General features: G+C 43.3%; 3 protein-coding genes across 3 annotated transcripts in view; 1 reads left to right on the top strand and 2 right to left on the bottom strand.

The window, feature by feature from the left end:
- The window catches only part of wdr11 (WD repeat domain 11), a 55687-nt gene extending 50651 nt beyond the window's left edge, over positions 1-5036 (top strand). The window contains exons 25-29 of the mRNA XM_062519242.1: positions 85-250; positions 994-1091; positions 1536-1681; positions 2791-2870; positions 3333-5036. Of these exons, the coding sequence (XP_062375226.1) occupies positions 85-250; positions 994-1091; positions 1536-1681; positions 2791-2870; positions 3333-3553 (711 nt within the window). The 3' untranslated portion in view covers positions 3554-5036. The remainder of the gene's footprint in view (positions 1-84; positions 251-993; positions 1092-1535; positions 1682-2790; positions 2871-3332) is intronic.
- Positions 5037-7048: 2012 nt separating this feature from the next.
- si:ch211-198a12.6 (uncharacterized protein LOC563253 homolog) lies at positions 7049-12994 on the bottom strand. Its single transcript, XM_062519280.1, has 2 exons — positions 12847-12994; positions 7049-10832 (listed from the first exon to the last, which is right to left on the bottom strand). The coding sequence occupies exon 2, from the start codon at positions 10695-10697 to the stop codon at positions 9036-9038; it is 1662 nt and encodes a 553-aa protein (XP_062375264.1). The 5' UTR covers positions 10698-10832; positions 12847-12994; the 3' UTR covers positions 7049-9035.
- Positions 12995-14321: 1327 nt separating this feature from the next.
- stox1 (storkhead box 1) lies at positions 14322-27134 on the bottom strand. Its single transcript, XM_062520133.1, has 4 exons — positions 26742-27134; positions 17492-17644; positions 15031-17377; positions 14322-14770 (listed from the first exon to the last, which is right to left on the bottom strand). The coding sequence occupies exons 1-4, from the start codon at positions 27070-27072 to the stop codon at positions 14617-14619; spliced, it is 2985 nt and encodes a 994-aa protein (XP_062376117.1). The 5' UTR covers positions 27073-27134; the 3' UTR covers positions 14322-14616.
- Positions 27135-27157: the final 23 nt, after the last annotated feature.

Raw genomic sequence — 27157 nt, forward strand, 5'->3', positions numbered from 1 at the left:
TGTGTGTGTGTGTGTGTGTGTGTGTGTGTGTGTGTGTGTGTGTGTGTGTGTGTGTGTGTGTGTGTGCGCGCGCGCATCACTCAGACTGACCGGGCGGTACAGCTGTTGCTGGAGACCAGTGCAGACAACCCCAGCTATTACTGCGACTCGCTCAAGGCCTGCCTGGTGACCACCATCACCTCCTCAGGGCCGTCGCAGAGCACCATCAAACTGGTGGCCACCAACATGATCGCCAACGGCAAGCTGGCAGGTACGTCACGCCCGCTACGCCCGTTACGCCCGCTACGCCCGTTACGCCTCCAAGAACACGGACGGCTGGTCAGGGTTAACGCGAACGTGGAAAATCTTACCAATTTTTTTCTTTTGGTTGAAGTTCTGGTTGTGGCACGTTTTTTTTCCTGTAATCCAATCTTTTTGAAGTCGATGCCTCACTGTGTATGCCAGAGCTGCAGGATATGAGGTCCCCATCCAAGGATGTAAAGTGTGGAATACGCAGCCAAACCAGCCCCAGCATGACTTGGGTCATGATTTATTCAGAGTTTTTGTTGCAAAATTCATGTTCGCCACAAAGTTTTTTGCGAGCTGTTGACTGGCACAAGGGACACAATCTTCTCAATCTGCTCTCCACAGATCAGCCAGGCCATGTAGAGCAGCAGCAGTGATCGCAAGTCTGTACCTGTTTATGCACAAGCAAGCAAGCCCTTAGTGATGCAAGGCCTCAGCGCTCCGTTGTGTAGCTCTAGAGAGCCCCCTACCTGTCAGCCTCCTGTAGTGCATCACAGTCACTATTATCTGTCCTTACATCACTGTACATTACAGTGCACCTTCACTGCCATGCATCATCATACATGTGGTATGTGCTCTTTCTTCTTGTCTCCTTTCTTTTCTTCTTTTTCCCTCTCTCTCTCTCTCCCTCTCTCTCTCTCTCTCTCTCTCTCTCTCTCTCTCTCTCTCTCTCTCTCTCTCTCTCTCTCTCTCTCTCTCTCTCTCCAGAGGGCGTGCAGCTGCTGTGTCTGATAGATAAGGCGGCGGACGCCTGCCGTTACCTGCAGACATATGGAGAGTGGAACCGCGCCGCCTGGCTAGCCAAGGTACCGTTCCCACCCGCCATCCCCGTACGCATCAGTCTCATCATGTGATTCCCTACAGCCGAACGGCCAATAGGAGCGCTGCCTGTGCCCCGCCTGAGGGAAGACTGGAGTGCTCTCTGGCTTCTGTTAACTTGCACGTCAACACGTCTACAACACATCTGCTCTCATTTGTGTCTCTTGCTCTGCTTGCCTTGCCCTCTGTCTCCCTCCGAAACTCGATCCCATCGTCTCACTCAGGCCTGATAGAGTTCAGACGTGGTGCCTGAATTCAGGCTTGAGCTCGGCCATGTGCGATGTCAAGAAAGGCTATTCTCTATATTGTCTTATATGTTTGATCATTTCAGGCACAGATCATTTCCTGTCTATCAGCCCTGCTCACTCTTTGTGTGTGTGTGTGTGTGTGTGTGTGTGTGTGTGTGTGTCCGTCTCCCGTCTCCTCGTCAGGTGCGTCTGACTCCGGCGGAGAGCTCGGACGTGCTGAAGCGCTGGGCGGAGCACCTGTGCTCGCCGCAGGTCAACCAGAAGTCCAAGGCCATCCTGGTGCTGCTGTCCCTTGGCTGCTTCCACAAAGTGGGCGAGATGCTCCTCAGGTGAGTCCACCTGAGCCACTCTCAGTCCGACCCGCGGCCCAGAGTCCAGCCATGCTGCTGTACTGGTCCTTAGGCTCTGGACTTGCACGGCAAAAAAACTGCTTGTCTAATCAAATCTAGCCAAGTGTTTTAATCTTATATCAAGATAAATAAACTAGTTGGTATTGTTTTCAGTACAAAGACACTTACCTAGTAGTGTTTTCTTTTGAAATCATTTGACTTAATTTAAGAAAAGTTTGTCGTATTTTAAGTCAATTCTTCAAAGCAAATTTGTCTTGATAAGACTCCTTAAAATAAGTCTTCTTAAATTAAGTGAAACTATCTTTTGAGAGAGCGCTAGGTAAGTATTTTCATACTTAAAACAATACCAAATAGATTTTTGATCTTAATATAAGATAAATACACTTGGTTAGATTTCATTTTTTGCAGTGTGGGTCTCTCTGCTGTGTCCTGTCAGGCTCTTCACTGTAAAGGCCGGTCCACACCAAGAACTAGAACTATGGAGACAACGGCAACTGTAATGATATGATATGAAAGCCCCACACTCACCAACAAGAGGAGAAGTCTCTCATATTCAGTCATGTGACTTCTGAAATGATGCATTCTGATTGGCTGTCAGGTTTCTATTGTTCTCAAAATTGCTGTGAAAATGAATCCCGATGTTATTGTGTTCTTGTCGCTATTGCTATAGAATGAAGTGTAGATATTATCCCTCTTGACTGTAGTGATACTTAAAACTATAGTCTTTGCGGCTATTGTCACAGTTATTGTTGGTGTGGACAAGCCATTTCAGAGCACTGGTTTCCCTCTTTAAACTCCTCTAATTTTCCTCCTCTCCCCACATCTCCTCTCCTCTCTTCTCCTCTCCCCCCTCTCCTCTCCGCTCCTCTCCTCTCCTCTCCCCTCCCCTGAGCGAGCCCTCAGCTGACAGTCAGCCCTCTGAAGTCAGACTGGCTGACGACTGCCTTAAGAAAGGCTTCACCTCACCGTGCTACCTGCATCCTGTCTGGCATACTTCATAACTTTTCTCCCTCTCTCCTTCTCTCTCCTTCTCTCTCCCCATCTCTCTCTCTCCCTCCCTCTCTCCCTCTCTCTCTCCACCCCTGCAGCATGAGGTACTTTGACCGGGCGGCGCTCTTTGTCGAGGCGTGTTTGAAGTACGGCGTGATGGAGGCCAACGACACCACCAATATCCTTTCATCCCAGTCCTGACAACAGCGCAGTGTTTGTGTAGGGCTCCGATGCTTTTATGTCTAGGATTCTTGATCAAAGCATGCCATGTGTTTAACCAAGCCAAAATGAACGCAAAAAAAACAAAACAAGTGCATGACTTCAAGCGCTGTTCTATCAATGAGACTGTAATGCCTGTCTAGAAGAGAGATCAGACCGGCTGAAAGCGAACTTAGCCCGGTTGTTTAGCTAATTAGCACAGTAGCGTAAGGGAAGACAACAGCCCTGCGAGCTCACTGCTCCTGTGCTGGTACGTGTGTGTGGGAGTAGTGTTTGCTAAGTCAGGCTTTATCGAGTGGCGTGCAGCCTCAGTAATGAGGGCATCTGAGACATCTGCCTTATCTGTCTCGTGTAAAAAGACACACATAATGCTGTTCTGAGATCTGTTGTTTATGCGCCCTTAACGGCGGCCGGCGTGCACATAAGCTGATCGGCGCGGCGTTCTCCGACTACGCGCGGCTGCTGCGCTCGGTGGGGCTGCGCGAGGGCGCGGCGCTCTGGGCCTCCAAGGCGGGCAGCGCGGGCGAGGAGCTACTGGAGGAGCTCTTCCAGAAGGCGGCGGCGGCGGCGGCCACCGAGGCGGAGGCGGAGACCGGGCCCGACGGCGAGGAGCAGGAAGGCCTGCTGATCAGCACCGAGTAGAGAGAGGCCCGAGCAGACGACCACACCCACTCCCAGAGACGGAGAGGGAGGCCGCGAGAAGAGGGGAGGGAAGACACAGCGGAGAGAAGAAGGGTCGAGTCAGGAAGGGATAAGAGGGATGGGGAGCGACAGATCAAAGAAAGAGAAAGAGCTGTCTCCTCTCTCTCTCTCTCTCTCTTTTTTCTCTCCTTATCCTCTTCTCCCTGTCCACTACACCTCACCTGTGAGATGGAGAGGTGACCGCAACCGTAGAAAACACCAGGACCAGAGTGTCCTGTTTGTTGTGTGTGTGTGTGTGTGTGTGTGTGTGTGTGTGTGTGTGTGTGTGTGTGTGTGTGTGTGTGTGTGTGTGTGTGTGTGTGTGTGTGTAATTAGATGTTCTTATCATGGTCAGTTAGATGTTGCCCGATTGCAGTGGCCTGAGTGCTTAGTCGGTGTTCTTGTCATCCTCTGGTTCTGTGCTACACTCCTGTGTGTGAATGACCTTCTCTCATTAGAACACATGTCTGCGCTGTGGAAGCAGTCATCAGTAGCTTTGCCATAGACAGCATATTAGTCAAAAGAAAAGCATCGCCTGTCTATATACTGTAAAACATTCCAAAATGCCATTATTTTTGCACTTTTACTTTGTACCAAATCTTCTGTTTTTATTTCTTTGTTTGTCTTGTGGAATAGCAAAAAAAAAAAACTGTTCTGTACTAAAAATCGGAAACCATAGTGAGCGAGTCCTGCACATGAATGGAGTCGGCCTCCTTTCTTCCAAAAGATCTGGAGAAGCTCTGCAGCGCGTGTTCAGCAGAGCGGCTTTCTCCTCCAGCCACAGTGCACGGTGAGCAGCAGGGCTGCAACACTACTGGGTGCCTCCTTAAAGGCTGCCAAAGGTAGAACCGATACAACACAGGACTAGGGGGGGGGGGGGGTTGAGCACCGTGTGCATTACGCCACCACAGGCAACTAGACCAGTGATGTTCAATGGAAGGCAAGGCTGAGCTCTGTAATCCCTTTTAATTCCCTCGTCTGCCCTGACATGTTTAAATACACGCCTCTCAGAATGGATCCTTTACCTTCGCGCCGTACGCACATGGGCGAGCTGTGGGTTTGGGGCGTTCGGGCGTCGGATTAGAAAGGGTGACGGTATACCGGCGCCTTACCTAGCAGCACGGTTCCTGAGCAGGCTCTGCAAGTTACTGACAATCAGGAAGAGACAGTGACATTGTATCGTAATGCGCCTGAGCTACACAAGTAAATCTAATCTTGTTCAGCTGGGGCAGGGAGGGGAGAGGCTGGGCTGGGCTGGGGCCATTATGGTGTCGCATGTGGCACTCATGATCAAGCACAATGCTGATTGGTCCAAGGCATTCCTCTCTTTTCACTTGCTCATATCAAGATATAGGCAGATAATTCAGTGCAATGTCTCAAATTCAAAACACATATTCTAAAGATAGTTTTCTGAATATATTAAAAATATGAAATTATATATGTTTTCCAGTGCTGTGAGTGTTCTGTTCTATTGTGCAATGCCTTGTAGAAAAAAAACTGAAAGGACCAATCTATGGTACTTGTCCAGGTAGTAATATGCATTCCTTTGTTAAACAAGGTGTAACACAAGTCATTAACTGTATGCTACAGACAGATAAGGTGGGGGCTATATTATTCAATGTTCATGTTTATGCACCAAGCCATCATATCATGGATTTTCTTTCTTTGTTGCAGTCTTTCAGTGGCTGAAATAGCACCATTTGTTTGATGCAAATCAATAAACCAAAGTGAGCAGTTCAAGGTCCGAGATAAAATCCTCAATTTGTATCAAATTCTTTGCAGTGATAGGGTTTTGTTATTCTGTTCAGTAAACTATACAGCAACCAATTTGTCTATAGCCTAACTCTTAGTTAACTGAAGAAGGGGAAAAATCGAATCCAAAATTTCAGTTTTCAAACAGTTAGTAGGACTCATGAGTCACATTCAGCTTGTTTTTTTCTTTCAAGGATATACTGCATGCGTCTTGCCTTGTGTGTTTAACAATAGAGCAGGGTACAGCTGACACCTAATAGTAGATATATAGCCCAGTGTTTGACAGAATGGTGTGATGTAATGTTTAAACTTCCCATCAGTGCTGCTCCATCCCAAGCAGCATTTATGACAATCCATCCTGGAAATATTTTTGGTAAATAATACATCCATATAGCAGAGTGGCACATTTCTTGTCCAAGGGGTATTCCAAGTAAGTGGTTTAGTGACAAACCTGTAAATTAACTCCAAGTAAATGGTTAACCTCAAACAAAGAGCCCTATGACATTGACTTGTTAGGTGAATTAAACTGTGCAGCTCTTAGGTTTACCACATACTCTGAGTTAACTTTCCCAGGTTTGTCACTAAACTAGGTAGCCTACTTGGAATACCTCAAGGATACATTGCCACCGATTATACTTATCTTACTGTGTGTGCACTTACTTTACTTTTCTGGAAAATAACTTTCTTAACTCTAAGGATAGTTGCCTAAGTTTCACAGCTACAATGTGTTTTTTGTTATGACTGATTTTCTTACACCTCTTACCATTGCTGGTTGTTTTGTGTACCATGGACTCAATAGATGTTTGATTGTCTTGTTTAAAATGATAATGGCTTGTGAATGTGTTTAACGGCCTTCCTTGGTAATCTCCTTGTTCTTTTTTTTATGTTAATTAACCCTGCTTGTAACGGCTTTGAGCTTTATCATAAATCATATGTAAATATTGTGAGCAATAAATATGTGAATAAGAGACTGGTTTTCGCTCTCGGTGTAAATTAATGAAACTGAACACAAGAGGGCGCACTATCCTTGAGTTCTCGAGGACAGCTCAGCCTTGTGCAATGCCATCAAAGGCCATGGCATCCATCGACCCAGACGTTTCGATGGTTTATGAAATCTTACCTTATCCTCTACTAACCGTAACACGGAGCCTGTCCAGCTCACTATAGCCCAGGAACAGAACTAGAGGTAATGGAACTGAGTGTATATCGACCTTTTAGAGATTATGCTCTCATTTATAGTGACAAATGGTAACAAAGGGCCATTGAGATGTAAAACGAGCTTGCAGTAGTTATCGAGTCAACTGACATTTGCATGCACGAAACCCCCAATGACTAATTTCCCTCGTACCAAGGACTTGCCCTCCCATTTGGCTCTTTGCCATACTGTCAGCATTCATCCCTGCCCGCCACACACACACTGTGCATTATATGACATCACTCACGAATCATGGTACAGTTTGAAGTTGTGCATACCGACTTAAAAATTGATTCATCATAGCCTGTACTATACCAACGTAACACTGATGTGTGCAAGTGTTAATCACTACTCATGGGATTCTAACCAACCGTTTATACTATCGATTTTATTGACACATTTATCTAGTTGACCCTGCCCAAATGCTGTGCTTCTTTGATAATATCCACCCCTACCAGTGCACATCAGGGAGTATAACATGAAGGGGACAAAAAATGTAAAGAAAAAAATTGGACAGCCAACACCCTTTATTTATCCATATATTTGCCACTCAAGGTTTGGGGACAGATGGAACAACATGGTAGCCTTGACCACTAAACGAGGGCAATCAAAGTATGGACTAACGGCATTGTAACTTCCTTATTTTAACCTCTATTTTTTTCTACACCAAGGCCAATGGACAAAGACTGGGAAATTAAAAGGACAACAGTAACTGTGTAAACATAAGTCATATACAGATAAGCAAAAAAAAAAAATGAATTCAAATTAAAATGAACATTGATTAGTATGTATAGGAACAAAAAGAGGGATAGCCAAAACCTTACTTTTTTTTTTTTTTTCAATTATCTCAGCATACATCTCTACACAGCATGCAATAAGGCACCTAACTAACAATGAAGCCTATGCTACCATCTGAAGCACAATTGTTAACCAAAGGAGGAAAAAAGAAATAAGTTGTTCTATATAATGCTCACTCCCATAAAAACAGTATACCTTTCATTTCCCTTTCAAATGACCCAAACCATATTTAAAAAAATACATCAGTTTGTAAAAGATTTTTTCATACACAGAACTGGTAGGTAGAAAGTGCAAACCCATGGAATTCTGAAACTGTTGAAATCAAATTAGGTGTTCATTAAAGCAAGCTATAATCCGTACTTGAGTATACACAATCTATTACACAGTCTTTTGATAGTTTGTAGAATGTCTTATGAATATAAGTTAACTATTATGCTATACACTGCTAACTGATTTAGTCTCCAAAGCAAAGAATAAGTTTTATCTTCTCAAATATGTATAAACCACTTATTCCTAACATACATTTTGGATTAAAATCACCCAACAACCGCCCTCAATCAAAACTACACCGTAGGATGCTGAACATAGTTTAACCCTGAAGTCTAAGGTTACCACACTGCTTCAGTCAATAAGTAAGCCGTCTTTGAACATGCTTTGAACGCTGTCTGGACTTGAGTTACTAAATTCTCATACTGGTTGGCATACAGTCCACATTTGTGTTCAAAAAGGTGTTAAGGGCATGATCATAAACTCAAAGACACTGAGCAATTGTCATTTTACTACTGTACTTTTTAAGTGAAGTTACAAAAGGTTGACAAACACAACACACCATGATGAGATCTTGGGTTTTTATCCAGTGACTAGTTCTCTTTTAGAGGCTGCAAAAATACACGGCCAGGCTACACATTTTTAAAGCTCTTTAAGAAAGTAGTGTGCCTTTTTCCTTCGTTCACTGACTATGTGAAATCAGTGACATCTACTGGTTAACATCAAATCATTAGGTCATTACAAAGCAAAAAAAAAAAAGGGTAAGACTCATGGGATTACCAAAAATATAGCTCAGCTTCAGGAACACCTGCATACTACACACCTATACATATATTTAAAAAAAAAAAAAAAAAATCAACATGTATTTATTTACATATGATATCATGTTAACCAACAATGGTGGACTTGAACAAAAGAAAACTGCATCAAGACCTTCTTGAACTGCTTCAAGACCTCTTGGTTTTCAATAACTTCTGTGGCTGTCAACTCGAGTGAAGGGACCTCAGGGTAAAACATGACATGGAGATGCAAAGCCTCTCATAAAATTATTCTCCCTTAGGCCTACAGGATACACTTAAGAGAACTGGCCCAAGTCAGTATAACTGAAATCACTATGATATTATTATTATTATACAGGTTAATCATACTGAGGTGAACTCATCTTTAAAAACATTGAGGCATGTAACAAATCAAGCCATTCAAGCAGGATCACTAGGGATAGCGGCTCAATGTCATTTTTTTTATATTGGAGGATCAAAGAACTCTAAGTTTAGCTGAGTAAAGAATTTACAGTCCTTCAGCCGAGGCCACAACTAGTTTAACTTGTCATTTTTATAGTGAAGGATAAACCTTACAGCTGAAATGTGGCCTGACATTGTTACATGGTGAAACTACTACTGGGAGAGACCACATTAAATTGCAGGCATGTGCTCACTGGTCTATATGGATTCTATGGTGCCTCGAAAGGGAAGATGAATGATTGAATCCCTTTCCACATTGAGAGCACCGGTATGGCTTCTCACTTTGCAGGATTCTTTGCTTGACAACAGGGCTGTATCCCTTTCCTGATGGAACGCTGAAGGTGGGCTTCTCGTCCAAGTGGACACGCTGGTGTCTTGCTAGAGAGGAGGAGTGATTAAAACTCTTCCCACAGTGGGGGCAGGCGTAGGACTTGCCGTCTGAATGAGTTTTCTGGTGCCTTGACAGGGAGGACGAATGATTGAAAATCTTCTCGCAATAGCGGCAGCTGTACTGCCTCTCTCCCGGCATGCCACGCTTCTTTGGGGTTGGGGCATCGTAGAACACACTCACTGACTTCTCGGGCTGGGTGTAGATGTTCTTCAGCTTCTCAGGCGGGCTGTACATGTTCTTCCCCTCCGAGTGTGATTTGTTGTGTCGGGACAAGGAGGAGGAGTGGTTGAAGCCCTTGTCGCAGTGGGAACAGCGGTATGGCTTGCCACCAGAATGGACCAGCTGGTGCTTCTTCAGGTGGCGCTTGCGGACAAAGCTCTTCCTGCACTGGTTGCACTTGTAGGGCTTCTCGCCCGAGTGAATCCTGGCGTGCTCCCGCAGGGTGGCAGCTGCGGCAAAGCACTTGCCACACTGGAGGCATCGGTGTGGCTTGTCTCCGGCGTGGGTCTTCTGATGTTGCTTCAAGTTGGAGGCCGTGGCAAAGCCTTTCCCGCACAGCGTGCAGCTGAAGGGTTTCTCCCGGGCGTGCATCTCCTGATGCTTTTTCAGGTGACGCCGGCGGATGAAGCTCTTCCTGCACTGTGTACACTTGTATGGCTTGTCGTCTGAATGCATCTTCATGTGCTCTCGGAGGGTGATGGCCGCAGCAAAGCACTTGCCGCACTCGGAGCATCTGTGGGGCTTCTCAGGAGAATGCATCATCTGGTGAGGCTTGAGATTGAAGGCGTCGATGCCAACTTTGCCGACTAGCTCCACGCCAGTGGGGCCGTAACTCTTCTCCTTCATGTGGATTTTCATGTGAGCCTTCAGGCTGGAGTCCACTGCGAAGCTTTCACCACAGTGGACACAGATGTAGGGGTTGGTGGCCTTGTGGATTTCAAAGTGTTGATGGAGATCTGTGATGCTGCTGAAAATCTCACCACACTCATTGCATTGCAGGCCATGGGCCTCATGAATGACCACACCATTTTCAGACTCCACTGTGAGCTCACCTCCATGGTCAGATTCAGCTTTGACGACATGATCAGGTCCAGCGCCACTCATCTCTGCTTTGAGGAGGACTTCGCCGAGGAAGGTTTCATTCTCATGCTTAATGTCATGATGCCCTCCGAAGCACTGGAGGCCTGTCTGATCTGCCTTGGTGTAATCATGGTCGGTCTCGGTAACAATTTGGTCAGCGTCAACACAAGTCACAGCACCCAACTCTGGGCCCAGGCCTTGTATTTTGGCCAGATCTGAACCATGAATAGCCTCAAGATCGAGCCCCCTTTTGTCCTCCTGTGTCATAATTTCTGTCTCTGCTGCATAATGCAGATCTCCGACTTGGGTATGGGCAATGACACACTCGGAGCCTAATGTGTCAAGGCCCGGTGTGTCACATTCAGTCTCTGACTCGGCCATCAGAACACACTCCAGCCCAACGACTTCCGTTTTCCCGTCTAATGAAACCTTAGCGTTGCTCAGAGAGCCCCGCTTTCCCACAGTGAAATGTGTTGTGTTCCTTTCTTCACAGCAAGAGGCAGGAAGCAGGTGGGCCTGAAAAGAGAATTAAATGTGTTAATACACTGAAACAAATGCCTACACAATGCTTTGCAATTTTGAAGACTCAGACAAGCACTCAAAGCTCAATAATCATGCAGTACCTAACATGAATCTAAAGGTCTAGTATGACTACCATCACATTGCACAGATGTCAAATTACACTGTATGACTAGCATGGCAAAACACACATTAACCAATCAAACATGCTATGAAAACAGACAATATCACATCAATTTTCTATCCAAAGCTCCCACAAGACAATAATGACCCAAAAAAGCACTGGTGACAAGTGTCTAGAAAACATGCCTATGACCTCAGACCCACAGGTTGTTGCCTAGACAAACAATAACATTGGCCACCAGTTTCACGTGCAATCGGTCCTCAGAGCAAACACTGAAACGTAAGGACTTGCAAGTGATATGAAACCACTTAAACTGTGTCGGGCAACAGTACATACAGGCTCTGCTTCTTCAATGGGCACATTCAATAACAGCCGTTCTGTGCACTCTAAAAACGCTACAACAAGAGGATCAGGAGACAGGGCGAGACGTGAATTTTACTTAGCCTTATTCAGATGGCTTAAGTTGGGCTAACTAGCAGGTACATCTAGCTGGCTAGCCAGCTAAAGTTAGCGATTTCCACACTTTCTGCGGATGGCTAACTTGCTATCATTAGCTGGCTAAAAGTAATCATAGTCAGTAGTTTAATATTAGCAAACAAATAATATCACGCACATATCGGTCTAGACAATGCGCCAATTGCAATAATTGCAGCAAGACATGGTGCATTCAGCGTTACACGTTCAATGCATCAATTACTTATTACTGTCAACTTCAAAACTCTTAATTCAGATGGTGTATTATTGTTTTCTATAGAAATGTTGGCTTGCTAAAGAGCTTGCTAGTTAGCTTCGTTTGGATTGGCAAAATCAGCTAACTAGCTGCTAACTAGCCAAACACATAGCTGTAAAACAAACTTTGCAAAAAGTTACATATATTATATATATTAGTTCTAATGTGCTTAAATGAAAATGGTCCGATCTATTCAACGGCGAGCTTGCGTATGCGGAAACTTCAGAGTCAACTGGATCATAGAATTTACAGGCCTGCCGCGGTAGGCATCTTGTGGCACACGGGGAATGAGCAGCTAGCTAGCTGTAAAATGGCCGCCGCTAGCTTCCGCCCTTCATAACGCATTTAAACACTCTGGCTATCTGGCGATCATCGTGGTGGCCAAGTGACCCAACATTCTCCTAAATTGTCTCCAACTTAGAACTTACTTCTTTAAAAAGTCCTAAAATATGAACGTATCGAATTGCACCAAAGGGCAATGACGCCAATTATAACAAGGCTAAACACGAAGCATAACTAAGATGGCAAACAGGAACAAAAATGGCTAACAGAAGAACAGTCCAGTGAAAAGCCCGGGAAAGACGTCCCCCACCTTACATAATCCAAACGAGTTGTTCTACACAATAAGTTGTATAATATCGGTCATTTAATAGAATATATTTAGAAGTGACCACGTCAAACAATTCACAGTTTAATGCTAACATCCATGCATCAATGACGCGCATATAATGCTAGGTTAACACTACCGAATTCCTTTAGCATATTTTCTGCCCACTCTCACAACATGGCCTGCCTCGCTAACTAGCGCGCTATCGTCACACCACGATTTGCGGCTACGTGTGCAATTCTAATCGCAACCAACATTTGGCAAATCTATTTAGAAGATTCCAAACAGCTTTGAAAGTCATCTACGATAATACACTTAAAATATCGTATTTAATCATCTTAAGTTATGTTACAGATAACTTTCGGGCAAATTCACGAAGGCCATTCAATGAAATAAAATATAACGTTGGCACAATACTAGCGAGTTAGCAAGCTAACATTACCCGCTAACTAGCCGCGGGTTAAGGTTAGCTACCACAATAGATAATGTTGTACGCTACATGCTAATTCATCAAAAGTACCCTTGTCTATTTATATCAAAACATACTAACCTCCTTTCCTCTCTTAAGGTTTTCGAGCGAATTCGCTTGCAGACTCTGCACTGACGACGGACCTTGGATCCAGCTACGTTGCCTTGCGTCTGAACTCGTTGCAGTCTTCCTCACTCTGTACTTACGTACAGCTGGCGCCACTGATCTTCTGGCGCCAACAGTATTTGAGCGCATGAGCAAAGGCTTTACGCTGGCTCTCCTTGTTCAACGTACAGTGCTGCCACCTGTGGCTCTGGAGTATATTGGGTTCGTTGTAAACATGTAACCAAATCCATGAGGACAATACGTTTTAGTAACACGTTACAACCTATGGTTACAACATATCCAACAGTAGCCTACATAACTAGTAGGCCGACACGCAAGCTATGTTGCCACTATGAAAGACGCACATTCATTAAAATCACAGATCATTTCTCATATTGTGGTAGCCTAACAAGAAAGGCAGGCTGTTTCATCAAGCTGATCCTGGCATGTGGAACCTGCTTGTTTTCTTTGCGCTTTAGATGTCACGTTAACATTCGAGTGTTTCACGCGTGTGTCAACCTAATGTCAACCTTGTTTTTGGCTCATTTGAATCTAGGCCTACCGTCTACTCTGGTCGATTTTATGTTTGCCACTAGAGCGCACTATTTGCCAGGAGTAACCGAATTCGTAGATTGTAGATTGTGTGTGTGTGTGTGTACATAAGAGAGAGTTCTTATTGCGTGCTCCGACCGCCCTGGTCACAGCGCGCCCTAAAAGACAAAGGCAGTAAAAGCTGACTGAGTTCAAAACCAAAGGGGGCATCTGACGTTTAAGCAATAGGCTATGAGTGGAGGAGTAGTAGGAAAAGGCTTTAGTTTCCTAACATAGGCCTCTTGAGCCAGACACCCTATTTTTGATCAAATATATAGACTATGGGTTTTCAGCAAATTTATGAAGACATTCTCAGAAATATAGCATTTCAGGAATAGCTTTGAAAAAAAGATTTCTGTACTCGAATGCAAATGACTGTCTAAGCCTTGGCCTACTTCATTAGATAATGGATCATTTATATAATATTCAGAAACCTTCCAATACAAAATTAGTTTGACACAATGTAAATAATCAGCTGTGGAAGTTTTGTGGGGATATCTAGGCCTATAAGTTAAAATGTTAGGCTATTCACCTGCAATATATCCATGCATAAGCGTAGGCCTATAATATACATAAACAGGGTGATAACACACAAAAAGCTACTACCAATTAAATGCTATCACTTCTTTTCTAACTCTACAGTGATATACCTTGCCAAAAATGATGAAATGTATTCCTCTCAGATGGTACTGACCAACCCCCCTGGCTCAAGGACTAGGGCTATTGCCTGCTGCTGGCAGAGTACAGTTTATGGCAGTAGCTTAAGTCTAGACAATAAATATGTGGCTAGTCTAGGCAAAACCACACTTTAACAAAACCAAAGGGTTTAAGAACTATTTCACATTTGCAAAATTGTTTTATCATTAAGTGATTTTTATTTGAATTTCTTCAAAGTCAGCACATGTGATACAAGTAAAATGTTAAACCGTATAAACAATTCTGAATAGGTCTATTAAAACAGATGGTCCCTCATATGGCTTTGAACAGTAGCCAATCTTGTCACTAATATTACTTATTAATTATTACACTATAATTAACATAATTAGCCTACTTGATAACAGAAAACATTTTTTGTTTTATATGTACAGATAAATGTAATTCAACCTTTATTCACAATTTGTACAGCAGTAGATCCAAGCAATGTGCTCAGCCATTTCACACATTCATGACAGGGGTGAGTTGTAGAAGAGAACTCTGGGGGTGAATGCCATTGCTCTTGGAGTGAAGCCTCTCAAGATTCTGTAGGAAACCGCGACGTTTAAATCCATCAAGTATGGCAGAGTTGCTGGAGGTCATGCTCATTCGAGCTCTGGGGACACAAGAAGCAGAACTATAGCTTTTACAGCAAAGAACTTACACAAACCACATTATCATGCCCTTTTTAAGCTCACAGTGATCAACCCAGTCTCAAAACATTTCCTGCCAATTCCGATTCTACCCGTTACCACTCCACTACTTCCATAAATCCATTTCCCAACTTCTACACAAGAACAGAATATTTATTTCACTCTTCTCACCAGAAGTCATTTACAAGCATATGGGCTAGATTAGATAGCACCATTAGCTCACCTGGGGGAATCGATCCCACTGTCCCCTGTGTTGCTCTGACTCTCTGTTGTCTCCCCTGAATGAGCCCCATTGGGACTGCTGTGGCTCTCGCTGGAGCTAAGAGGGATCCCTGGCTCTTGTGTGTCAAACAAGTTCTGGTGGCAGTTCTCCTGCTGTGACTCACTGCCCTGGTGAGCAGAGACGTTCTCTCTCTCATCTAATGACTTCTGCAGTGTCTCTGCATCTGAGTCCATTTCACTTGTCTGGCAGTAATCAAATATGCTGCTGTCAATGGCGTCAGTGAGCTCCTTTTCCATCCTATTGATTTTGTGCAAATGTTCATCTCGATGTGGAGACCCATCTCTAAGGATGGTTTCCCTCAGTGAGATGGATGATTCACTTTGGAGGGGCTGATCATTGGGCTCATTCCAGCCACTGTCTTCCTGTCTGAGGATAACTCTCAGGGGCTCTTTGTAAAAACTGGAAGCATCCAAGCTGCTAATCCAGTTACCGCTACCAAACTGGGGTTTACAGTATTGAATCATGTTGGGATGCATGGCTTCACTGCTGTCAAGGGTGCACTCTTCATTCAAACAGAGAGAGCTACAGGCATCTTCATCTGTCACATCTGACTTCATGTATAGGTGATGGTCATCGTCTGTGTAAACATCACTCTCTATTATACCAGAGCCCCTATGTTGCCCACTGCTGTTGACCAACTGCTGGCTCCCCAATATGTTACCAGTTTGCTGGTGAGAAGCTAAAAGATCTGGTCGGTGGCTTGAATCCTCCTTCACGTCCATCTGTCTCAGGGATATCCTGCGCCGAACAGAGGGTTTAGGCCATGAGAGGGGTATATCTGTTGTTTCCCGGACAAGGGGACGATGGTCTGTCATATTGCCATGACATTTTAGATGTCTTTGGTCAGTCTCATGGCTGGAGTCAACATCAAGTGTTCTATGTTTTGCATCCTTGTCTTGTCTGAAATCACTCCCTCTGGCATTATTTTCCTTCAGATGCTTTACTTTGTCTTCTATCCTTAAAGTGCTACTCTCTGGATAGCTAGAGCTATAATCTCCTAAATGCTCTTTCACAGGGTTAGCATCAAGCAATGTGCCTACAGCTAGTTCTCTCTTGTGCAGGCGTTCACAGGATCCTTCCATTGTAACAATGGTCTTATCAGGCTCTTCAGCTGTCCCTTTTGTGTGATGGGGATCCCATGACTTAGACCTGTGACTGGAACGATCTTTCTTTCCAGATGTTTGAGTTTTGCCCTCTCTTCTCCTCTGTTCTTTGTTGCTTGAGGTCTGCAGTGTGTCCTTATTGGATATACCCTGAAAAGGGTTGTCAATGCGTTTCTTGTAGAGACTTTTCGCATTCAAAACAGCAGAATCATTTTGATTCTCTGGTTCCTCTGTCTGGAGGTCTGATTTGAGACGAGAGGGCGTGAGATCATGCTCCTCCATATCATCACCACAATGAGGAGCCTTAGGCTTTGGTCTGTGTTTCTCTTTTGAAGAATGGCCTCTTCTCTTACTACGAGTGTTCTTTAATGCAGTCCTTTTGCCGGCCACCTTGGAAGAATGGTTCCTTGGTTTGGAGACCAGCATTTCAGTAGACATGCCTTTGTCCACAGCTCGCTCAACATCTCTCTCCTCCAGCTTCATCATAAGCGCAGTGTGTCGCACCAGGTTGTCCACCGTCAGTTCGGGGTTGATCCGCTTGATGATGGCATGCTCCAGGTCCCTGGGAAGGTTGTTGAGGTCATTCTCATCTCTCACTGGCCACTCCTCGGGCGGGAACTGTCCAGAGAAAGTCGCATATTCCTTCTTCAGTTTTGTCTCCTTCTTAGCAGTGCTTCGCCGGAACAAGCTAAGGCCAAACTTGCGGCCAACTTTTTCTTTGTCCTTGTCCTTACGACTTGTTGCTGTGGATTTGCTGATTTCACTGGCCTGGCAGTCAGCAGCCGTAGAGGTGGACTGGTGCTGGACAGATGGCTTGTGTTCTTTGGGCCACTTGAGGCTCTTGCCGGTGCAGTCGCTGACAGCAGAGACATGGTCTTGGACTGACGGTGGAACAGTGGAGACAGCCGTGAAACATCTACAGGACTTACAATGAGCCAGTGAGGGGGGCGCGCCGGTAGCATCCAAACAATTTTCGTTGCTCACTAAGTAGGTAATGGGGGGTGGGGAGGGAAGCTCGTTTTCCCCCGTGCTCCACCAGTTCTTCTCTTTCACTGTGTTGTTAGTGATGAAGTACGTTTGGGGCGTGACAATGAAGTAGCCCTCTCCAGTATGATAGATTTTTCTCTCCTTTATCAAGGCGCCCAGAGCATTGTACAGGATGTCTTGAGTGGGGACAGTCATTCCTACAAGTTAAAAAAAAAAGCTATTTATATTGCATTGTATTGTTTCCATGTTGCTAATACATCAAATATAAAATCGTGACGTGTTTAAAATGGACAAATGGACCGAGTGATTACCTGGATGAGCCTTCATCATATGTGTGATCAGCGCCTCCTGATTTACAGTGATATGGTCAGTATTCATGTCCGATATCAGCGAGCACAGGACCTCGGACAGTGGGATGAACTGCGACTGAGCAATGGGGGCCATCTGCACTGGGGACACATCACCTAAGACAGAAGAAGTGGAGATTAGGATTTCAAAATGCTCAACATTTTCAGAACGTACACACATAGACTCATGACCCATAGGTCTAATAAGGAATAACGTAATGACAAGTCTTTATGTTTGTCCCCTTGATATAACTCTATTAAAAACACCTTTCAACCCTCCACTGTTACTGATTGATGATTGATTGATGATTGATGACTCATTTTTTAAAAAGTGACAGGAGAAGCCATGGTAACATAAACAAAGGTTTGTTGTAAAATCCATAAAATAAAAATAAATCAAGCAATATCACAGCTAAATGATAATGTATTGACTGGGAGACAGCGTTATTATTTTGTTTTATATTGTGAAGGATTTTTAATGCTATTTTTAATGCATACCGTTGCACATGGGTACCACTGTGCATGTAAAAAAAATTGTAGTACAAAATGGTTTAGTGGGACTCTGAGTTGCTTACTGAGGTCGATCTAAAGAGGAGCCTACTGTGCAATAAAGCCTCTATCCGTCTCAGTAATTCGGCCCCACCTTTCAGATTAAGAATGGACTTTGAAATGCTGACACCATGCTCTCAGTGTATAGGCCCTCCTCAGTGTTAGAGCCAAGTTGGCCACTTTAACTCATCACCTTAAGTGCAGTTTAAGACATTGGTGGCTTTCAAACAGAGCCTGGCTGTAGGAATACAGCATTTCTAGCCTGTTAGCCAGTGGTCTGTTTTCAAAAACCATTTACAAACAGTATAATGATTAACCAATGAACCTAACTTGATACTGATTAACTGTACTTTCCATTGTAAGTCAATAATTAGACTAATGCACAAAAATGCTTTTGTTTGACCAATAATCACATTCTGCTGATTTGCATAACAACAAACAATATTACTCTTCATTTTGCAATTATATTTGGGATGACCTGAAAGAGCCCTCGCTCAGCTCTAAAACATATCTCAGACATTCAGTTAGGTGGTGAGGTGTCTAGATACGCTATGAGCACTCTGTCTAAAGGCCAACTATGTCAGAGCCCCATGTCCTATCAGCCTGAGGCACAGAGGAAAATACTGCTTTGCTTGCACTGTTTTCAATTAATGTAAACATTCACAGCCCTCACACACTTCAGGCACTTATGTCAGGGGTAAGCAAAATAAACCCTTAATCAACTGACTAACAAAGCCAGACTCAAACATAACCTTAGAGCAGCAAAGTCCCTAAACTTTTGAAAATCAGTCTTGCTTGAAGATAAAAGTGCAGTGTATAGCTCGTTTGAACCCTTCTCCCTAAGTGTCTCCAGCTATATGTCAAAACGAAGAGGTGTCTATTATATGGCTTCGAGGTAATTTCTCAAAGCTTACACAGATTTAGCTAGATCTGAAAGCTGTTCTGTGGCAGACAGTTTATCCCTAAATCGGCCCTTCATCCTTATAATCCCCTTTAATTGACTTTATTGGGTCAATTTCTTAAACGAAGCCCATCTGGCGCAGTGCGAGACATATCCACTCTAACCTACAGACTGAGCATAAGTTGTTCCATGTATACCTGGGGACGAATAGGGTAAAAGTACAAGGGAAATCAGCTGTTAGCAAGTCTTTTTTTTCTCTTCTGTGAGGACAGTCAGTGAAACAATCCCAGTTCTCAAAGGGATATCCTGTCTAAGGACGCCCATTGTGTGCGTCCTTCAGACAGGAAAGAGCAAAGGAAAGACTGATGTGCCCAAGGCGCTTAAATTAGGTCTGCGCAACACAACACAACATAAATCCAACTGCGCACGGGAGAATGCTGAGAATTTGAATGAGAACTGCAAAAAATGCTATTTCCCACTGTGAGATGTGTGACAAGATGTTGGGAGCTTTGTGTGTGTGTGTGTGTGTGTGTGTGTGCAGGCTTTCATGAGGCATATTGTAAATACATCTGAAAGCCATTGTACTGCATGTTAGAATAATGAGCACAGTTCAGACGAGAACATCAGCAAAGGGCAGAATAGTAGTATTAGGTTTTCTGTAATGGGTTGTATGAGACAGGGTAGGATGGAAAGCCTTTGTGAAAGGATGAGGAAAAAAGCAGATTATGGTCCTAATTCAGCTCCGCATTAGAGGGTGTGACTATCATTGGGGATGATTGTAACTCTCCTCTCTCAAGGGAAAAATACTCTATACCCACCGTAACATGACGCTGAACCTTTGTCACGCTCACATGAATACCCAGCTCAGTGCCATGGTAACAGCAAGGCGTACGACATGCAGGCAATGCAAAATAAGTCAAGGGATGTATTTCATTATTTTTAGGGACACACACGTAATAGAGCAAAATTAATTTCATGTTGTGTCTGCCATTCTCTTTTTCCAAGGGGGAAAAGTGCAAAAGATTGAATGAACATCTTGAGCGCATCAACTGAAAACCTTGCAGCATCTCTCTTGATTAAATTTGCACCAGCCACCAAATGCCCCAAATGCCCCAAATGCCCCATCCATGTCTGATACATGCCACGTGTGCTTAAAGGAGCATGTCGCTGCCCCAGTCACATGAATCCAGTGACTCTTATTACATTACAGGGCAACCATCTACATATCAGGCCACAGAAAAGAAAAAAAAAAACAGCGCCGAGGCATCTTATCACATAATAACTGTGAAAACAGCTGGTTACAAAAAGAATCCATCTTGATGCTAATTTGCTTTCTACTAAGTAGGTATTTTTTTAAAAAAACATTCTTAATGCAATGTACATTGGTTTGGTGTATTAATTCAGTGCTGCTATAATCTCCCATCTCCATTTTCATCTTAACTCTACTGCATTTAGTCCATGACAAGAATAAGCCCAACTCTCTTTTTTCAAAGACAAATCACTGGGGTAATTCACTTGTAAGCTTGCCGCTTGAGTCCGCACAGACACCAAGCTGATGATGGGGGGTTGGTCTTCTCCATACTCTCAGTCTCATGTGTGACACGTTTACTCTGCTAGAAATAATAAAACGGAGGCCTTAATGAGGTGGTTTCATTCCTTCCCACGACCACAAACACCACCCATCAGGACCACCACACTTCACTCTGTGTGGGCAAATAACCGCTATGGTCTGGAGGTGAGCTACACAAATAAACACAGACTGGTTTTGAGGGCAAGAGATTTGAGAGGGAGTGGGATGGGGAACGAGTACCGTGTAACCTGAGCACTTCACACATCTTGAACATGTTGTGTTGTCTCACCACATCCAAGGACGGGTCATGCCGGCAGACTGGCCAGTTGTACATGTGGACATTCCGAAAATGGTCCTGGACTGATGGTGACCCATAACAGCCCAGTAACATAGTGATCATTTGAAGGCCCTTTACTCTGACACCGAACATAACAAATAATACACTAAACCTTCTCAGTGGTAATTGCTAGAGAGCAGTTCTGAGCATCAAATTTGAGTTGATAATGAGATAATGACACCTCCCCTGCTGCCAGATTACAGTTGGCATGCACACAAGCCCTTCAGCTGCCATGCACACAAGCCCTTCAGTTGTCTTTGGCACAGTAGGTACAAATTCAGGAGTCGTCAAGCTAACCTTCAAAAACACTATCCCTTTCCATTCCAATATTCAGGGGAGTGACAAAACGACTATTCCACAATCCTTGTGAGATCTTGCATCGGTATTGCCTACGTGACACAACCAGACTCAACTTCAGCCAGTGCCAGCTCAGTATTATCTGGCTGGCCTCTATCTATGTTTCGATTGTATTTCGCACAAATTCTAATAATCTGATAATGCACGTTTAGAAATGGGCATGCTTTTACGCCAGGATTTGCCAAAAAAAAATAAAAAATGCAGACCTTCACTAGTGCTCTTCTCTGATGTTGTTTAGAGCAAGTGGGGCTCTTTGCTACACCTAACAGCGTGGGTACTAAAGGGACTTAACGAGATTGTGCTTCTCTGGCTGCCATGAAACTGACAGATGTGGAGGGAGCCATAAAAAGGCCCATAAACTTATTGAAAAGAGCTCTCTCCTGTGCCAGTTCTTTAGATCTGCCACACAACAGCCTCTAAGGAAAGCCATTTTGTTTTGAGTGAATAGGCAGAACATGCTTTTTAACCAAAGACGTTTTGGACTTCTGCTCATGATGAAATTATATGCAACTAAGAAGGCTGTAGCAAATGCAGCTAAAGAATTATTTTAGCATACAATGTGCAATGTGGCATCTAAGGAAAGCCATTTTGTTTTGAGTGAGTATAAGCAGAGCATGTTTTTTAAAGAATTATTTTAACATACAACGTTAAAATCTAAACATGCAAACAATATTACTATGCAAATATTTCATCTGAATATTTAACATGTGTATTCCTCTTGTATTGATAATACAGTGATGTTCCATGGTAATTACAGTCTCATTACACATCATAAAGTGCGCTGAAGTGTTAAGTAGTTTATGGTCCTCTAGATTGTTACCCCTTGATATCCGTAAAATCTCCCTGCACACAGGGAGTAAGTATGTCTATATTTACATTGCCAGGTTCTCTTTGAAAGGAGTGACATAAAATAAGGTGCAAAGACCACAAATTTGCCCATGTCCTTATCATGATTTTATGAGAAACAAAGACAGGAATTCCAAAGTCCCAAACATTTTCAGGTATCTACAACCACCAACACAATTAACCGTGTTGGTGAAATTTGTTTAAGCCTTTGAGTCCATGTTCTTTGATGTCAATACATTGGAATGCCATTTAAAATTCAACATGGTTTTACCATTAAATGGCAATACTCAATAACAATACTGTGAAGTGACATTCATGATCAAATAATTTGTTTAATGTGGTCAAAGATTTCACTGTTCTGCACTTTTGAAAATCAAAAGCCTTTTGACATTGGAGACATAAAGTTACTTTAAAGAGGCCTTCATTTCCCTGAATAATCCTGCCGATGACTTCACCTCATTTTCTTCAGAAAAGTTGCTCTGATGCTGTAAATGTTAAAACAAACTTCATAATCCCTCTACTTGAGATGTTTCATACGGCAATCTCGCTAAAATTGTTTATGCCATGGTTTCATATTCTTGTTACCCTTTTAAATGGTCCATGTTTTGCTTAAATCTTCACCCAATGTGATGAACCCTGACTGATCTAATCTCCGGGTTGACAGCTATGGCTTAGTGGAAAGCTGTAGGGTTGAATTTCATAAGATCCGCTTCAGGATGTTAGGATGTTCCAGGTGTTTCTATATGCTCCACCCAAGAAGTTATCCGTTACAAGGAGTAAGGGTTTATGAGCACTCCCTCTCGCCTAATCAAGATCAATGGTGTTAATTCACACCAGATGAGGCCAGTTTCCTCCACACCAGCGACGCCAGATTCAGCATCTGTTATCTCCCTGTTTGGCAACCTGGGCATCCGAACAGCTCAATCACAGTCTGAATGATGTACACTTTCATTGCGTCATTGTTTCAGTTTTATCTCCTTCCACAACAGAAGAACAAGCCAGCATCGTCGTCACTGTCAAATGGCAGCTAAAAAAAAATGGCAGCTCAATGAGAAGTCCTCTGGGAGGTCAAAACCAATCTCCTGTTTCCACTCAACGTCGAGGTTACATCACCTCTTCAAACTGCTTCCTTTAGCCAACAACAAAGTGAAGACTGAAAAAAAGAAGGGGAAAAAGTGAAATCCTATCAGTGCTGGGCTGCAGAGTAACTCTCTCATTTATTTTTGTTGGCAACTCTCAAATGTAGGTTGAGATTTTCATAAATGCGGCCTTCAGTCTATATCCTGTCAAAGCTTCCCATATAATAGGAAAAGGATGCAACCAACAGTGTCCTGCATGCTTTGGATAGAATAGAAGTCAGGGTTTTAGAAAGTGGGGCAAGGTCTCCTTCCATATCTGCACTGATAAAAACATTCATAAACAGCTATTCACTGGCAAGACACCCTGCAAGAATGTGTTTGACCAGCTTGAAATGCAGGTCACAATCACAAATACTTGAAAATAACAGATTTCCGATAACAATCAAGAAATCTGATGTTCCATTTAACATATTCTGAATGGGTGATTTCAAGATCTAAGTCACAAGGAGAAATTGGATTTTAGGTTTAAGTTGAATTAGCCAGGCCTTGGAGGAGACAGGCATGTGTTGTTTGAAAGCAGAACGAGGCAGTCTTAGTGAAAAGTTCCATCCATCTCCTTGGCTTGTCAAGGTTGTTTGACTCCACTGATGGATACAGGTTTGGGAGGATTTCACAGAAAAGCAGCTTGTCTAAAAGATGCTAACTACTTGCATCTGGATGATACTGAGTGGGTGTTGTGTTACATCCAAAAACATTCCATCTCTGCTTCTGCAGGCAACTGGTGGCAGGATTGGTCAGCAACAGTTGACAGGGTTTTCTTTGCTAGTGATAAAATAGTCAAAGGACAGTCATTTTCAACAACTAGATCCATTAAATAACTAAATGCTACTGTATTTAGCGTGTGACTTAGCTAACACCTGGAAATAAAAAAAAAAATACCACAATCAACAAAAATCTTCTTTAACTTTCATGGTTGTTTTAGAAGGTTAAATCATCTTTAGTCTTAATGAGAGAATCTCTGTACTTTTATGAGAGGATGATAGTGGCACTGTGTCTCCTTGTTCAATGAGGAACACCTGGCCCATCTGTCTTTATGCGCGGAGGTCAACAATGACCCTCTAGAAGGGAAGGACTTGTGACCTCTGGCAACCAGTTATCTGTGCAAGCGACCTTCACTGCATGAGCTCAACAGGGTGTTTCCCTTCAAGTAACAGACACAGCCGAAAGGGACATCACAGCTAACACGCAGAAGATCTCACGGCCACCATTCCTTTCAAATATTTAGGATGTTGTCATACTAACAACATCCAAGAAAAGTCGGGATAGCACAAATACTACACTTTTAAGCACAAGTGCTGTAATCAAGCACTAGCCAAAGGTTGGTTACATAACTGCAAGCATTTTACAAATCTTAGCACAAAAAAAACAATGCATCCAAAAGGAAGACAAAGTATATTAGGAGAAAATAAGTTAAAACAGACAGGTCGATTATGTTCAGCAGCATAGGACACCTAATTACAACATAGAGCGGCTCAGTATAAATGTTTTACCGGGAGGATCTCTCTGCTCAGAGCACAATGCAGTCTCACTTAATAATGCAGCAAGTCCACAAGCCAAAGTCAGAGCGTCAGAGCATCTAATTTCAGAAATACTGAGAGGCCAACGCATTTTAACATCATTAATAAAACCTCAAGGCCAAATCCATGATTCACTGTTCATCATGTACACAGTGAGAGAGCGAGGCCATTTTGTCCATTAGTCCAGTATCAAACCAGGTGCCAATGTCCACAATAATTCGAAGAGAATCTAGGTTCAAGGGCAAAATCAAATAGAAAGGTATCTCCAGCTTAGTAGTCTTAAATTCCGTATATTCGGCAACAATTATATGGGTGGAGTAGGCCTACTTGAATTGTATAGATGTATCAAAAACGTTGAGTTAAACTCCAGGAACACATCGTTCAGGATATTTTTTAGAGTTCATAAAGGCCAGAGAGACTTTTTCAGACAGGCGTACATATGAGAGCTATGTGGGGCCCTCCTCTTCTCATTTCTGTTCTGCAGGGCTTGGCAAAGGCGATGCCCAAGAACAATCAGTCTTTTGACTTCATCACGACACAGATGGGAGCAGGGGCTAATAAATCACCTCATCTGCTCGTACCAAAACTCAGCTTCACACTATCAGTGCCCACAAATGAGAGCAAATCTCTCTAAGAAACAGAGTCTCTATTGTGGAAAGTAAGTCATGAGCTATATCTCACCATGAGAAGCAAACAGGATCTTTGCTGTCGGAATGATGAATGCATTTGGTTTTTCGAATGCTACTTTGCGACACAAAATTATTCATAACTTGCTAATAGAAAATATGAATGAAGTTTTAAACACATAATGTCAACATGTCAAAAAACATGTCAAGGTTTTTGTTCAGTTTGCCATTTCAGCAGAAGTAGTCTGTCAGTGTCCATGGAATTGGAAGACATGAATTTATGGGGTGGGAAGTCTGCACTGCCTGTCTGGTGGCCACTAGGGGATGGCAGATCATTCACCGTGATATGGCTCAGGGTGGCAAGGGCTATATGGATAATGCCACTGTGACAAGATTCATTAATGCACACACAGGTCACAGATGCTCACTGGTGCACACTAAACCAGCAAGTGTTTGTGTGTACTGTGTACATGCGTGTGTGTGTGTGTGTGTGTGTGTGTGTGTGTGTGTGTGTGTGTGTGTGTGCATTCTTTAGATGCAAGCAACATAAATTCCAGAGATTGGTATCAAAACTGAGCAATCCATGGCTATACCCTAAAATGGAGGATTCTTCAACAAGCCATCTGATGTACAACGCACAGCCACTTGTGGTTGTGAACACAGTTTCTAACAATAAGAAGCAAGTTATGTCATGCAACAAGCACATGCAGGTTACAGAGACTCTATCTTTGGTGTGTTTACCTGATCTACACTGAAGGTTGTCTCAGTTGCAACAAGAACCTGGTATGCCAATTTGACCTCTATGGGCCTAAAAAGTACATTTTATGAACACACCTTTGAATAGGCTGTAGGCTGTCTTGTGTCAGATGATTCATATGTTGAAGGTTATTATTGAAGTTAATATCCTACTGTATTGTAATAAGTATTGTATTGTATTGTGCCGTTTAAAATGGCATGAAACAATACTGGACAAAAAGCTTCCAGGAAAGCAGCAAGGTAACAGCAAGCAAGAATAAAATGGCCCAAAAATACTGTTGTGGAAAGGACCACGTTACCACCACATTAGGCCTACCTCACAGAGAATAGCCTACTATAAGTTGTAATGACACTTTTTCTCATCAAGCCCAAGGATTGACAAATGCTACACACCATACCTAACTGAATACTGTATGTCAACTATAACACTAACCATCAATTTTCAATTGAGCTGTAGGCTACAGAACATGTACAGAACATCATGAAACATTTCGAAACTTTGCGCTAATTGACCTAGGCCTACGACTGCAGTTACTGGTCATATGGCGTCCAACATAGCTTACATATAGGACAACCTCGCTGCATAGAAGTATATGTATGAAAAGTGAAAACATACCCACTGCTTTGATGACAAACCCTCTGGGTGACCTCAGTGCCCTGCGCATCCATGCCTCCCTCAGCACCTCCAAATTATTTGCATTCCCTTCAACGAACAACACCAAATTCTCCATCCATCCCTGAAAGTGAACTTCAGTCACGGCATTTACCAGTCTCTTATTCCAAAAACTCCGCACATTCTGCGCTTTAAAATCCGCGAAAATGTCCTGACCACTCGCACTAGTGGCGGTGTGTTTTTCTCCACTGGCTCTTACATTCTCCACGTCCTTGCAGAGGATCACAGCAAGCGACGCTGCCGATAGTTTAACAATCCTTTGCGGCTGAGACATTATCCTAGTGTTAGCTCAAAGAAGAACGAAATCGAGATGAATGTTTGAAGCAAAATACGCGCTCCTCATTGGCGTCTTGTAAAAG

This window comes from Sardina pilchardus, chromosome 18 (assembly GCF_963854185.1).
Source record: "Sardina pilchardus chromosome 18, fSarPil1.1, whole genome shotgun sequence".
NCBI lineage: Eukaryota > Metazoa > Chordata > Actinopteri > Clupeiformes > Clupeidae > Sardina > Sardina pilchardus.

What these genes read in the sequence shown, in the direction of transcription:
- si:ch211-198a12.6 (XM_062519280.1), bottom strand. Translation starts at nt 10,697, where the DNA reads ATGGCCGAGTCAGAGACTGAATGTGACACACCGGGCCTTGACACATTA.
- stox1 (XM_062520133.1), bottom strand. Translation starts at nt 27,072, where the DNA reads ATGTCTCAGCCGCAAAGGATTGTTAAACTATCGGCAGCGTCGCTTGCT. An exon ending in GTTTGTCATCAAAGCAGTGG is followed by an intron (nt 17,645 to 26,741) that starts GTATGTTTTCAC and finishes CTTCTGTCTTAG; the next exon opens with GTGATGTGTCCCCAGTGCAG. An exon ending in AGTGGGATCGATTCCCCCAG is followed by an intron (nt 14,771 to 15,030) that starts GTGAGCTAATGG and finishes TTGTGTCCCCAG; the next exon opens with AGCTCGAATGAGCATGACCT.